The sequence below is a fragment of the Vipera berus genome (assembly GCF_964194415.1).
Source record: "Vipera berus genome assembly, chromosome: 7".
NCBI classification, from domain to species: Eukaryota; Metazoa; Chordata; class Lepidosauria; order Squamata; family Viperidae; genus Vipera; species Vipera berus.
The window spans coordinates 1,233,557-1,246,367 of record NC_138209.1 but is presented as its reverse complement, the minus strand read 5'-3'; the positions used below and the strand labels follow the sequence as shown (position 1 = coordinate 1,246,367).

At 55.8% G+C, this 12,811-nt stretch overlaps 1 protein-coding gene across 1 annotated transcript; it reads left to right on the top strand.

Annotated features, from left to right (window-relative positions):
• Positions 1-17: 17 nt before the first annotated feature.
• Positions 18-12,455, top strand: ANKRD53 (ankyrin repeat domain 53; the record flags this gene model as incomplete). The annotated part of the gene is made up of 6 exons (XM_081333314.1): positions 18-372; positions 766-998; positions 2,920-3,119; positions 4,828-4,992; positions 6,261-6,381; positions 11,558-12,455. The coding sequence occupies 6 exons, from the start codon at positions 18-20 to the stop codon at positions 12,290-12,292; spliced, it is 1,809 nt and encodes a 602-aa protein (XP_081189440.1). The 3' UTR covers positions 12,293-12,455.
• Positions 12,456-12,811: the final 356 nt, after the last annotated feature.

The following is a 12,811-nucleotide window of genomic DNA, read 5'->3' as shown; positions in this document are numbered from 1 at the left end:
GGCGCCCGCTGGCCGCGATGGTGGGTGGGAGGCCGCCTCGTCCGGGCCGGCGCCGGCCCCGGTCCCCTGCAGCCCGCCGCGCCGCCTCCTCCGCCCCCCCGGCCGTCTCCGCCGTCTCCTTCAGGCCAGTGGGGGGGGCGGGGAGGGTCCCGAGCGCCCAGCCGCCCCCCTCGCGCTTCCAGCGCCTTCCCAGCCTCGGAGCCTCCCTCGCTCAGCGCAGGCTACGGGACAGCGCCCGACGGGGGGATCTCCGAGGGGAGGCCCCCTCCCCTCCCTTAACTCGGGGGTCGCTCCTGGACTACAAGCCCCGTGTCTGGGGACGATGGAAACTGCGGTTGACAGCCCCCACCCCCCACCCGTCAGCCTCCGCTAGTCAGGAGGGCTTGACATCTTGGGGTCCCAGTCTCCAAGGAAAGGGTCCCGCCGGGGAAACAGCCAAGCCGGACGGAGGCTGGAGCTTCACCAGATTGCACAAAAGCCGGCCCCGGAGCTGGGAGGGGGAGCTCAGAGGTCATCCAATCCACCCCACCGCCCCCCTGCCTTTAGGATAACGTGCTTAATTTTATTCCAGTCAAAGGCTTCCCCACACCACCACCACCCCACCCCACCCTCTCTCTCTCTCTCTCTCTCTCTCTCTGTGTGTGTGTGTGTGTGTGTGTGTGTGTGTGTGTGTGTAAAAGCAACTTTTCTGACAACCCCCAAGCCCTGCCTTGGTATTAAACCGGGTCACTCAAACAGTTGTTCCGGATTCAGCCCCCCCCCCAGACTCCCTCCCTCCCCACATCCAAGCTGAAAGCCCATCAGCTTTTCCCAAAAAAGAGAGGAGGGGATTGCAAGGGGGGGGACTCAACAGCCCCTCTGCCTTGTGTTTCAGGAACGTCAGCCCCACCAAGCAGAAACGCCTGCAGGACTTGCACTACGCGGCCAGCACCGGACAGACCCAGTGGCTCCAGATCAGCCTGCAGAAGGCCGAGAGCCCCGACCAGGCGGATATTAATGTAAATGCTCCTTTGGGAACTGGGCTGCCCTGTTTTTTTTTTTATTTTAATCCCATTTATATCCCGCCCTTCTCCGAAGACTCAGGGCGGCTTACAAGCTTAGCAGTAGCCTTCATTCTATGTATATGCCTGCTTATTAGCGCTTTCACACACCCCCAAGCGGCATTATTACAAAGTCAGCTTATTGCCCCCAACAATCTGGGTCCTCATTTTACCTACCTGGGAAGGATGGAAGGCTGAGTCAACCTGGAGCCTGGTGGGATTCGAACCTGCACTAATTGCAGGCAGCTGGGGTTACTTAAGGAGGCATTAGCCCACTGCTCCACCAAGGCCAGGAAGAGCTGTCCCCCCCCCCTTTGGCTGCTGGCCTGGATGCGCTGGGAGGAGGGAGACGGTCCGAATTGGGAACAGAACTTTCATCTATATATCATGGCTTCCTTCTAATGTTGGAAGCTGCCCAGAGTCACCTTGGGGTGAAATGGATGGATGGATGGATGGATGGATGGATGGATGGATGGATGGATGGGCAGATGAGTGAGCAAGCGAACCAGAAGAATCATAAAACTGCCAGGGCTAGAAGGGACCTTGGAGGTCACCTAGTCCAACCCCCTGCTCAGGCAGGAGACCCTCTACCCTTCAAGACAAATGGTTGTCCAGTCTCTTCCTAAAAACCTCCAGTTATGGAGCACCCACAGCTTCTGGAGGCCAGGAGTTCCACTGGTTGATTGTCCTCACTGTTAGGAAGTTTCTCCTTAGTTCTAGGCTGCTTCTCTCCTTGATTAGTTTCCATCTGTTGCTTCTTGTCCTGCCTTTGGGGGCTTTGGAAAATAAGTTGACCCCCTCCTCTTCTTTGTGGCAACCCCTTAGATACTGGAAGACCGTTATCATGTCACCCCTTGTTTTCTCTAGGACTAGCCAAAGGGACCTAGAACTAAGGAGGAACTTCCTGACAGTGAGAACAATTAACCAGTGGAACAACCTGCCTCCAGAAACTGTGAATGCTTCAAAAACTGGAAGTTTTTAAGAAGAGACTGGATAGCCATTTTGTAATCATAATCATAATAGTAAAGTTGGAAGGGACCTTTGAGGTCATCTAGTCCAACCCTCTGCTCAGGCAGGAAACCCTATGCCATTTCAGACAAATGGCTGTACAGTCTCTTCTTAAAAACTTCCAGTGTTGGACCATTCAGAGCTTCTGGAGGCAGGCGGTTCCACTGGTTAATTGTTCTAACTGTCAGGAAGTTTCTCCTTAATTCCAGGTTGCTTCTCTCCTTGGTTAGTTTCCATCCGTTGCTTCTCGTCCTGCCTTCAGGCGCTTTGGAGAAGAGCTTGACTGCCTCTTCTTTGGGGCAGCCCCTGAGATACTGGAAGACTGCTATCATGTCACCCCTAGTCCTTCTCTTCATTAAACTACACATACCCAATTCAGGCAGCCTGAAATGTCTTAAATGGTATAGGGTTTCCTGCCAGAGCAGGGGGTTGGACTAGATGACCTCCAAGGTCCCTTCCAACTTTTTTATTATTATTATTATTATTATTATTATTATTATTATTATTATTATTATTATTATTATTTATTATTATTATTATTATTATTATTATTATTATTATTATTATTATTATTATTATTATTATTATTATTATTATTCCCAAATCCTGAAACCGTTCTTCATAAGTTCTAGTCTCCAGGCCTTTAAAACATCTTAGTTGCTCTTCTCTGCACTCTTTCTAGAGTCTCAACATCTTTATGAATGAATGAATGAATGAATGAATGAATGAACAAGGAAGGAAGGAAGGAAGGAGTCAGTGAGCGAGCAAGCAAGCAAGCAAGCCAGAGGGAAGAATCATAGACGCCTAGGGCTGGAAGAGACCGTGGAGGTCTTCTCCTCCATCAGCTCTCCTCCCTTCCTTCCTCGGCCAGGGCTTCTCCACGCTGCACACGGCTGCGCTGCACGGCCGGCTGGACTGCATGAAGATGCTGATCGAGAGATACAACCTGGACGTCAACGTGGCCAGCCTGCGGGGCTGGAGGCCCATCCACCTGGTGCTGGGCCCCGACAGCAAGGACACGGCCGCCCAGTGCCTCCGCTACCTGCTCAGCAAAGGCGCAGACGTCAACGTGTGAGCCGGGAGGCCGGGGCCGTCTTGGGTGGGTTGGTGGTGGTGGGGGGAGGAGTTGCACAGGCAGTCCTCGACTTACGACTGTTCGTTTAGTGACTCTTCGAAGTTCGAAGTTCCAACGATGATTTATAACCATTTTCCGTACTTACAACCGTCGCGGCACCCCCAAGGTCGTGTGAACAAAATCCAGGCGCTTTACAACTGGCACGTACTTACGACGGTCGCAGTGTCACGCGATCCCCTTTTGCAACCTTCTGACAAGCAAAGTCAGCGGAGAGGCCAGATTCCCTTAACGACCGTGAGACTAACTTAGCACCTGCGGCGATTCACTTAGCAACAGAGGCAAGAAAGGTCGTAAAGCGGGGCAGGGCTCACTTAACAACGTTCTCACTTAGAAGTGGAAATTTTGGGCTGAGCTGTGGCCGTAAGCCGAGGATTGCCTGTATTCCTTGACGATCAGCTTTGGGAAGAGCCCCGGATTTGGCAGCAGTGAAATTAAATAACGAAGGCAGGGATGGGAAAAGCCAGCGGAAGCGCTTCCTTTAGCTCAAAAAGCTAAAAAGCCGCTGATTTTCCTTCTTGGCTTGATCGAAGGTTCCCCCCCACAACCCCCCCACCCCAGGTCCCCAGCTGGCCAGGCCGAAAGCCACGGTAGTGCTGCATCGTTTACATTTTGTGTCTCAAAAACTGGAAGCCGAATGGCTTAAAACACCATCAGCAGACATGAATTTTCTCAAAGGGCAACAGAAACGGTAAAGCCGGGGTGGTTTCCACAAACCCACCGAAGGGTTAATAATAATAATAATAATAATAATAATAATAATAATAATAATAATAATAATAATAATAATAAGAAGAAGAAGAAGAAGAAGAAGAAGAAGAAGAAGAAGAAGAAGAAGAAGAAGAAGTTGGAAGGGACCTTGGAGGTCATCTAGTCCAACCCCCTGCTCAGGCAGGAAACCCTACACCATTTCATTTACTCTGTCCTCCCACGTTTTCCGTAACATAATCAACAGGAGAGAATCTCTGGAGCTCAGGGTCAAACTGGGGGGGGGGGTGTCTTTGGAGAGGAGGAGGAGGAGGACTATGGGGTCCTTGGTGGTCTCTGAACTTGGTGGTTTTCTTGCAGATGTTTCATGACCCAACGAGGTAATGTGTTCAGTGGGAGGAGGAGGAGGTGGAGGAGGAGGAGGAGGAAGAAGAAGAAGAAGAAAAACATCGTGGGGTCCCTGGTGCTCTCTGAGCTGGGTGGTTTCCTTGCAGACATTTCATTACCCAACAAGGGAAGATCATCAGTGCTAGAAGGGGGGAGGAGGAGGAGGAGGAGGAGGAGGAGGAGGAGGAGGAGGGGGAGAGACAGTGGGGTCCTTGGTGCTCTCTGAACTGGGTGGTTTGCTTGAAGACTGTTTCATGACCCAACGAGGTCTTGACGTTTGCTCAAGCATCTCCTCCCTTCTAGCACTGATGAGGCTACCTAGTTGGGTCATGAAATGTCTGCAAAGAAGCCACTAAGCTCAGAATACAACGAGGATCCCACCGTCCTCCTCCTCCTCCTCCCCTCTCACCACTCCCTTCTAGCTTGACCAGCCTCCTGCCCCCCCCCCCCCCGTCACTTTACAAGTCACCTTAGGAAAGCATCGGGGGAGGGGGACTTTCCGCCAAACTTTAGCACTTGCCTAACCCCCCCCCCTGCATTTTGGCTCCCCAGGCAGAATTACAATGGGGTGTCTCCCCTCCACAAGGCAGCCAGCGAGGGGCGTGAGAACTGTCTCCAGCTGTTGATTGACGCCGGGGCCGACGTCCACATGCAGGACAACGAGGGACAGAAACCCATCGATCTGTGCAAAATGTGGGGCCACAGAACCTGTGCCAAGTGAGTAGGTGGCTGCAAAGCATCGTGGGAGAGCACCGCGGGAGGCCCAGTTCAGAGGGCGCCCTGGAGATCATCTACTCCAGCCATGGCCCAGGGCCGAGAATCCATCACTTGACGGTTTGGTCTAGTCGTTCTCACCAGACTAGAAAGCAAAAGACCGGGGTCTTCCAACTTGGCCCTTGGATGACTTCTGGACTTCAACTCCCAGAATTCCTCAGCAAGCATGCCTGGCTGAGGAATTCTGGGAGTTGAAGTCCAGAAGTCATCCAAGGGCCAAGTTGGAAGTCCCCTGCAGGAGACCATGAGTTCAAATCCCACCTTAGCTATGAAAGCCAGCTGGGTGGTGACTTTGGGCCAATGACCAGGAGACGGTGAGTTCTAGTCCCGCCTTAGGCACGAAGGTTTCTAAACGAGACAGTTCGATAAGTTTTGCCTCATTTTACGACTCTTCTTGCCACGGTTCTTAAGTGGAACCACTGCAGTTGTTCAGTTAGTGACGCGGTTGTTAAGTGAACCCAGCTTCCCCACTGACTGCTTGTCAGAAGGTCGCAAAAGGGATCGTTTGACCCCGGGACACTGCGACCATCGTAAGTGCAAGTCGGATGCCGAGCGTCTGAAGTTTGATCACCTGAGCCCGGGGATGCTGCAACGGTCGTAAGTGTGAAAAACGGTCCCTTTTTTCCCCAGGGCTGTTTTTAAGTTTGAACGGCCGCTAACTGAATTGTTGTAAGTTGAGGACTACCTGTAACAGAAGAGCAGAGTTGGAAGGGACCACGGAGGTCATCTAGTCTAACCCCTCGCTCAAGCAGGAGAGCTAGACCATTTCAGACAAGTGGCTGTCCAGTCTCTTCTTAAAAACTTCCAGTGTTGGAGAAGGGAGGGAGGGAGGGAGGGCAGGATAACAGATGGAAGGGACCACGGAGGTCATCTAGTCTAACCCCTCGCTCAAGCAGGAGAGCTAGACCATTTCAGACAAGTGGCTGTCCAGTCTCTTCTTAAAAACTTCCAGTGTTGGAGAAGGGAGGGAGGGAGGGAGGGAGGGCAGGATAACAGATGGAAGGGACCACGGAGGTCATCTAGTCTAACCCCTCGCTCAAGCAGGAGAGCTGGTCCGTTTCAGACAAGTGGCTTTTCTTTAAAATGTAGGAGAAACCCATCTCCCAATTTTTACAGGCAGGCCATAGGGCAAGGAGAGGGGTCCCTGCAAGAGATGAGGATGAGGATGAGGATGCTTAACTGCTCTGCTCTGTTCCCCCACCCACCCCCAGGCGTCTCTCCCACGCCATGTGGAAGGCGGACAAGAAGCACCAGCTGCGGCAGATGTGCAAGCTGGAATCCATCAAAGCCGAGTGTGAGGTGAAGCAAAGGCAGTTCCTTCAAAGAGAACAGGTAGTGGCTGCGCGTCCCCCATTCGCCAATAGGGCACCACGAATATGGCAAAATAGGAAGAACAGCGGCAGGGATTAGGACCCTCTAGCTTAATGAAAAGAAGGACCGGGGGGGGGGAAGAACGGACATGACAGCAGCCTTCCAGTATTTGAGGGGCTGCCCCAAAGAAGAGGAGGGGGTCAGCTTATTCTCCAAAGCACCAGAGGGCAGGAGAAGCAGCGAAGGGTGGAAACCGATCCAAGGAAAGACACGACCTGGAAGTTGTGGGTGCTTCAACACTGGAGGTTTTTAAGAAGTGACTGGCCCAAAGTCACCCAGTCGGCTTTCATGCCTAAGGCAAGACTAGAACTCACCGTCTCCTGGTGATCGGCCCAAAGTCACCCAGCTGGCTTTCATGCCTAAGGCAAGACTAGAACTCACCGTCTCCTGGTGATCGGCCCAAAGTCACCCAGCTGGCTTTCATGCCTAAGGCAGGACTAGAACTCACCACCTCCTGGCGAGTGGCCCAAAGTCACCCAGTTGGCTTTCGTGCCTAAGGTGGGACTAGAACTCACCACCTCCTGGCGAGTGGCCCAAAGTCACCCAGCTGGCTTTCGTGCCTAAGGCAGGACTAGAACTCACCACCTCCTGGCGAGTGGCCCAAAGTCACCCAGTTGGCTTTCGTGCCTAAGGTGGGACTAGAACTCACCACCTCCTGGCGAGTGGCCCAAAGTCACCCAGGCGGCTTTCATGCCTAAGGCAAGACTAGAACTCACCGTCTCCTGGTGATTGGCCCAAAGTCACCCAGCTGGCTTTCATGCCTAAGGCAGGACTAGAACTCACCACCTCCTGGCGAGTGGCCCAAAGTCACCCAGCCGGCTTTCGTGCCTAAGGCAGGACTAGAACTCACCACCTCCTGGCGAGTGGCCCAAAGTCACCCAGCTGGCTTTCGTGCCTAAGGCGGGACTAGAACTCACCACCTCCTGGCGAGTGGCCCAAAGTCACCCAGCCGGCTTTCGTGCCTAAGGCAGGACTAGAACTCACCACCTCCTGGCGAGTGGCCCAAAGTCACCCAGCTGGCTTTCGTGCCTAAGGCGGGACTAGAACTCACCACCTCCTGGCGAGTGGCCCAAAGTCACCCAGCTGGCTTTCGTGCCTAAGGCAAGACTAGAACTCACCACCTCCTGGCGAGTGGCCCAAAGTCACCCAGCTGGCTTTCGTGCCTAAGGCGGGACTAGAACTCACCACATCCTGGCGAGTGGCCCAAAGTCACCCAGCTGGCTTTCGTGCCTAAGGTGGGACTAGAACTCACCACCTCCTAGCGAGTGGCCCAAAGTCACCCAGCTGGCTTTCGTGCCTAAGGCGGGACTAGAACTCACCACCTCCTGGCGAGTGGCCCAAGGTCACCCAGTTGGCTTTCGTGCCTAAGGCGGGACTAGAACTCACCACCTCCTGGCGAGTGGCCCAAAGTCACCCAGCCGGCTTTCATGCCTAAGGCAAGACTAGAACTCACCGTCTCCTGGTGATCGGCCCAAAGTCACCCAGCTGGCTTTCATGCCTAAGGCAGGACTAGAACTCACCACCTCCTGGCGAGTGGCCCAAAGTCACCCAGTTGGCTTTCGTGCCTAAGGTGGGACTAGAACTCACCACCTCCTGGCGAGTGGCCCAAAGTCACCCAGCCGGCTTTCATGCCTAAGGCAAGACTAGAACTCACCGTCTCCTGGTGATCGGCCCAAAGTCACCCAGCTGGCTTTCATGCCTAAGGCAGGACTAGAACTCACCACCTCCTGGCAAGTGGCCCAAAGTCACCCAGCCGGCTTTCGTGCCTAAGGCAGGACTAGAACTCACCACCTCCTGGCGAGTGGCCCAAAGTCACCCAACTGGCTTTCGTGCCTAAGGCAAGACTAGAACTCACCGTCTCCTGGTGATCGGCCCAAAGTCACCCAGCTGGCTTTCATGCCTAAGGCAGGACTAGAACTCACCACCTCCTGGCGAGTGGCCCAAAGTCACCCAGCCGGCTTTCGTGCCTAAGGCAGGACTAGAACTCACCACCTCCTGGCGAGTGGCCCAAAGTCACCCAACTGGCTTTCGTGCCTAAGGCAGGACTAGAACTCACCACATCCTGGCGAGTGGCCCAAAGTCACCCAGTTGGCTTTCATGCCTAAGGCGGGACTAGAACTCACCACCTCCTGGCGAGTGGCCCAAAGTCACCCAGCTGGCTTTCGTGCCTAAGGCGGGACTAGAACTCACCACCTCCTGGCGAGTGGCCCAAAGTCACCCAGCTGGCTTTCGTGCCTAAGGCGGGACTAGAACTCACCACCTCCTGGCGAGTGGCCCAAAGTCACCCAGCTGGCTTTCGTGCCTAAGGCGGGACTAGAACTCACCACCTCCTGGCGAGTGGCCCAAAGTCACCCAGCTGGCTTTCGTGCCTAAGGCGGGACTAGAACTCACCACCTCCTGGCGAGTGGCCCAATGTCACCCAGCTGGCTTTCATGCCTAAGGCAAGACTAGAACTCACCGTCTCCTGGTGATCGGCCCAAAGTCACCCAGCTGGCTTTCATGCCTAAGGCAGGACTAGAACTCACCACCTCCTGGCAAGTGGCCCAAAGTCACCCAGCCGGCTTTCGTGCCTAAGGCAGGACTAGAACTCACCACCTCCTGGCGAGTGGCCCAAAGTCACCCAACTGGCTTTCGTGCCTAAGGCAAGACTAGAACTCACCGTCTCCTGGTGATCGGCCCAAAGTCACCCAGCTGGCTTTCATGCCTAAGGCAGGACTAGAACTCACCACCTCCTGGCGAGTGGCCCAAAGTCACCCAGTCGGCTTTCATGCCTAAGGCAAGACTAGAACTCACCGTCTCCTGGTGATCGGCCCAAAGTCACCCAGCTGGCTTTCATGCCTAAGGCAGGACTAGAACTCACCACCTCCTGGCGAGTGGCCCAAAGTCACCCAGTTGGCTTTCGTGCCTAAGGTGGGACTAGAACTCACCACCTCCTGGCGAGTGGCCCAAAGTCACCCAGGCGGCTTTCATGCCTAAGGCAAGACTAGAACTCACCGTCTCCTGGTGATTGGCCCAAAGTCACCCAGCTGGCTTTCATGCCTAAGGCAGGACTAGAACTCACCACCTCCTGGCGAGTGGCCCAAAGTCACCCAGCCGGCTTTCGTGCCTAAGGCAGGACTAGAACTCACCACCTCCTGGCGAGTGGCCCAAAGTCACCCAGCTGGCTTTCGTGCCTAAGGCGGGACTAGAACTCACCACCTCCTGGCGAGTGGCCCAAAGTCACCCAGCCGGCTTTCGTGCCTAAGGCAGGACTAGAACTCACCACCTCCTGGCGAGTGGCCCAAAGTCACCCAGCTGGCTTTCGTGCCTAAGGCGGGACTAGAACTCACCACCTCCTGGCGAGTGGCCCAAAGTCACCCAGCTGGCTTTCGTGCCTAAGGCAAGACTAGAACTCACCACCTCCTGGCGAGTGGCCCAAAGTCACCCAGCTGGCTTTCGTGCCTAAGGCGGGACTAGAACTCACCACATCCTGGCGAGTGGCCCAAAGTCACCCAGCTGGCTTTCGTGCCTAAGGTGGGACTAGAACTCACCACCTCCTAGCGAGTGGCCCAAAGTCACCCAGCTGGCTTTCGTGCCTAAGGCGGGACTAGAACTCACCACCTCCTGGCGAGTGGCCCAAGGTCACCCAGTTGGCTTTCGTGCCTAAGGCGGGACTAGAACTCACCACCTCCTGGCGAGTGGCCCAAAGTCACCCAGCCGGCTTTCATGCCTAAGGCAAGACTAGAACTCACCGTCTCCTGGTGATCGGCCCAAAGTCACCCAGCTGGCTTTCATGCCTAAGGCAGGACTAGAACTCACCACCTCCTGGCGAGTGGCCCAAAGTCACCCAGTTGGCTTTCGTGCCTAAGGTGGGACTAGAACTCACCACCTCCTGGCGAGTGGCCCAAAGTCACCCAGCCGGCTTTCATGCCTAAGGCAAGACTAGAACTCACCGTCTCCTGGTGATCGGCCCAAAGTCACCCAGCTGGCTTTCATGCCTAAGGCAGGACTAGAACTCACCACCTCCTGGCAAGTGGCCCAAAGTCACCCAGCCGGCTTTCGTGCCTAAGGCAGGACTAGAACTCACCACCTCCTGGCGAGTGGCCCAAAGTCACCCAACTGGCTTTCGTGCCTAAGGCAAGACTAGAACTCACCGTCTCCTGGTGATCGGCCCAAAGTCACCCAGCTGGCTTTCATGCCTAAGGCAGGACTAGAACTCACCACCTCCTGGCGAGTGGCCCAAAGTCACCCAGCCGGCTTTCGTGCCTAAGGCAGGACTAGAACTCACCACCTCCTGGCGAGTGGCCCAAAGTCACCCAACTGGCTTTCGTGCCTAAGGCAGGACTAGAACTCACCACATCCTGGCGAGTGGCCCAAAGTCACCCAGTTGGCTTTCATGCCTAAGGCGGGACTAGAACTCACCACCTCCTGGCGAGTGGCCCAAAGTCACCCAGCTGGCTTTCGTGCCTAAGGCGGGACTAGAACTCACCACCTCCTGGCGAGTGGCCCAAAGTCACCCAGCTGGCTTTCGTGCCTAAGGCGGGACTAGAACTCACCACCTCCTGGCGAGTGGCCCAAAGTCACCCAGCTGGCTTTCGTGCCTAAGGCGGGACTAGAACTCACCACCTCCTGGCGAGTGGCCCAAAGTCACCCAGCTGGCTTTCGTGCCTAAGGCGGGACTAGAACTCACCACCTCCTGGCGAGTGGCCCAATGTCACCCAGCTGGCTTTCGTGCCTAAGGCGGGACTAGAACTCACCACCTCCTGGCGAGTGGCCCAAGGTCACCCAGTTGGCTTTCATGCCTAAGGCGGGACTAGAACTCACCACCTCCTGGCGAGTGGCCCAAAGTCACCCAGCCGGCTTTTTTGCCTAAGGCGGGACTAGAACTCAGCACCTCCTGGCGAGTGGCCCAAAGTCACCCAGCTGGTTTTCATAGCTAAGATGAAACTAGAATTCACAGTCTCCCCTTTTCTAGCCTGGTGCCTTCCCTACGATAGACGTATTCGTTTATTTCAGTTCGGGTTCACGACTCCAGGTGGCCAGAGCGGCTCTTTCTGGCTCTAGGCCAAGAGGGTGGGGGTCCTCTTGTATCGGGGAGGGGGAGGCTCTTCCGAAGGGCTGGGCGTAGGGCTCAGCGCCTTGCCTTTCCTGTTTGCAGCGGGAGCTGAATATCTGCAACATGATGGCCTTCGAGAACTGGCTGGTGAAGAAGGGCTTGCCGTTGCCCCCTTGCAACCTGCTGGGCCTGGCGCAGGTCAAGCGCCACTCGCTGACCCTCCGCAAGATGGCCGGCCAGATTGCCAGCCCGGCCCCCTCCCTCGGCTTCCTGCTGTGGGGCGAGCGCTCCGACTCCATCCTCAGCGTGCAGCGCAGGCACCGGCGCCAGAAGCCCTGGAACCTCAGCACCAACCTGGACTCGGAGCCGGCCACCTCCATCTCCCGGCCGCAGCTCATCCGGCTGGGCGTGGAGGCCGAGAAGCCTCTGCCCCACGACTTCACCGCCTTCCTCTTCCTCTTCAAGGACCCTTTTGGCGAGCCGGTGATCCAGATCGACAACATCGGCCGGGTGAGCGACGTGCCCGACCTGCCCTACGAGGTCCTTTACCGGAGCCTCTACCCGCGCAGCTGGAGTCCCCGCCTGGAGGTGCCGGGGGGGCTCCGGCCGGTGCCGATCTTTAACCTGAAGCACCGGCGTCCCCCGGGGCCCGAGCACTGGTGGACCGACCAGATGGCCCTGAGCCTGCGGGCCACGCTGGACCCCATCTTCCTCAGCACCCTCCAGACCCACCGCGCCGCCTACGGCAGCACTGAACCTCTGAGCCCGGGGACGGCGAGCTCCAAGTCCTCGGAGACCCCCTCCGTCCAGGGGCTCGGCCGGCCGGCCGGCCCTTAAGAGGAGTCCTAGCAGGGGGGGCCCTCCTGTCCTGCCCCAGAGGGCAAAGGGGCAGGGTTACCCCCTCCCCAAATTCCCACCCGCCCCCCTTCTAAAGTATCTGATAGGGATGAATCTGCAACGCTCAGAGACGTTTAATAATAATAAAAAAGGGCATCAGGGCAGTTCTGCCTCCGTCGGTCCTGCATTTACAAAGCAGGAATTTGGGGCTGCAAAACACGGGTGGTCCTCTACTTACGGCTAAAATTTCTGCTGCTAAGTGAGACGGTTCTTCAGCGATTTTTTTTTACCCCATTTTATGACCTTTCGGGCCATGGTTGGCTAAGCGAGTGGCTGCAGTTTTTAAGTCTGGGACCAGGTCGCAAAAGGGGGAAATTGTGTGACACACAAACACACATAGCCCGGGGACACTGCGACCGTCGTACGTATGAGTCAGTTGCCAAGCGTCTGAATTTTGACCACCTGACCTGGGGGGGGGGAAGAATGCTGCGACGGTCCTAAGTGTGACAAACAGTCCTG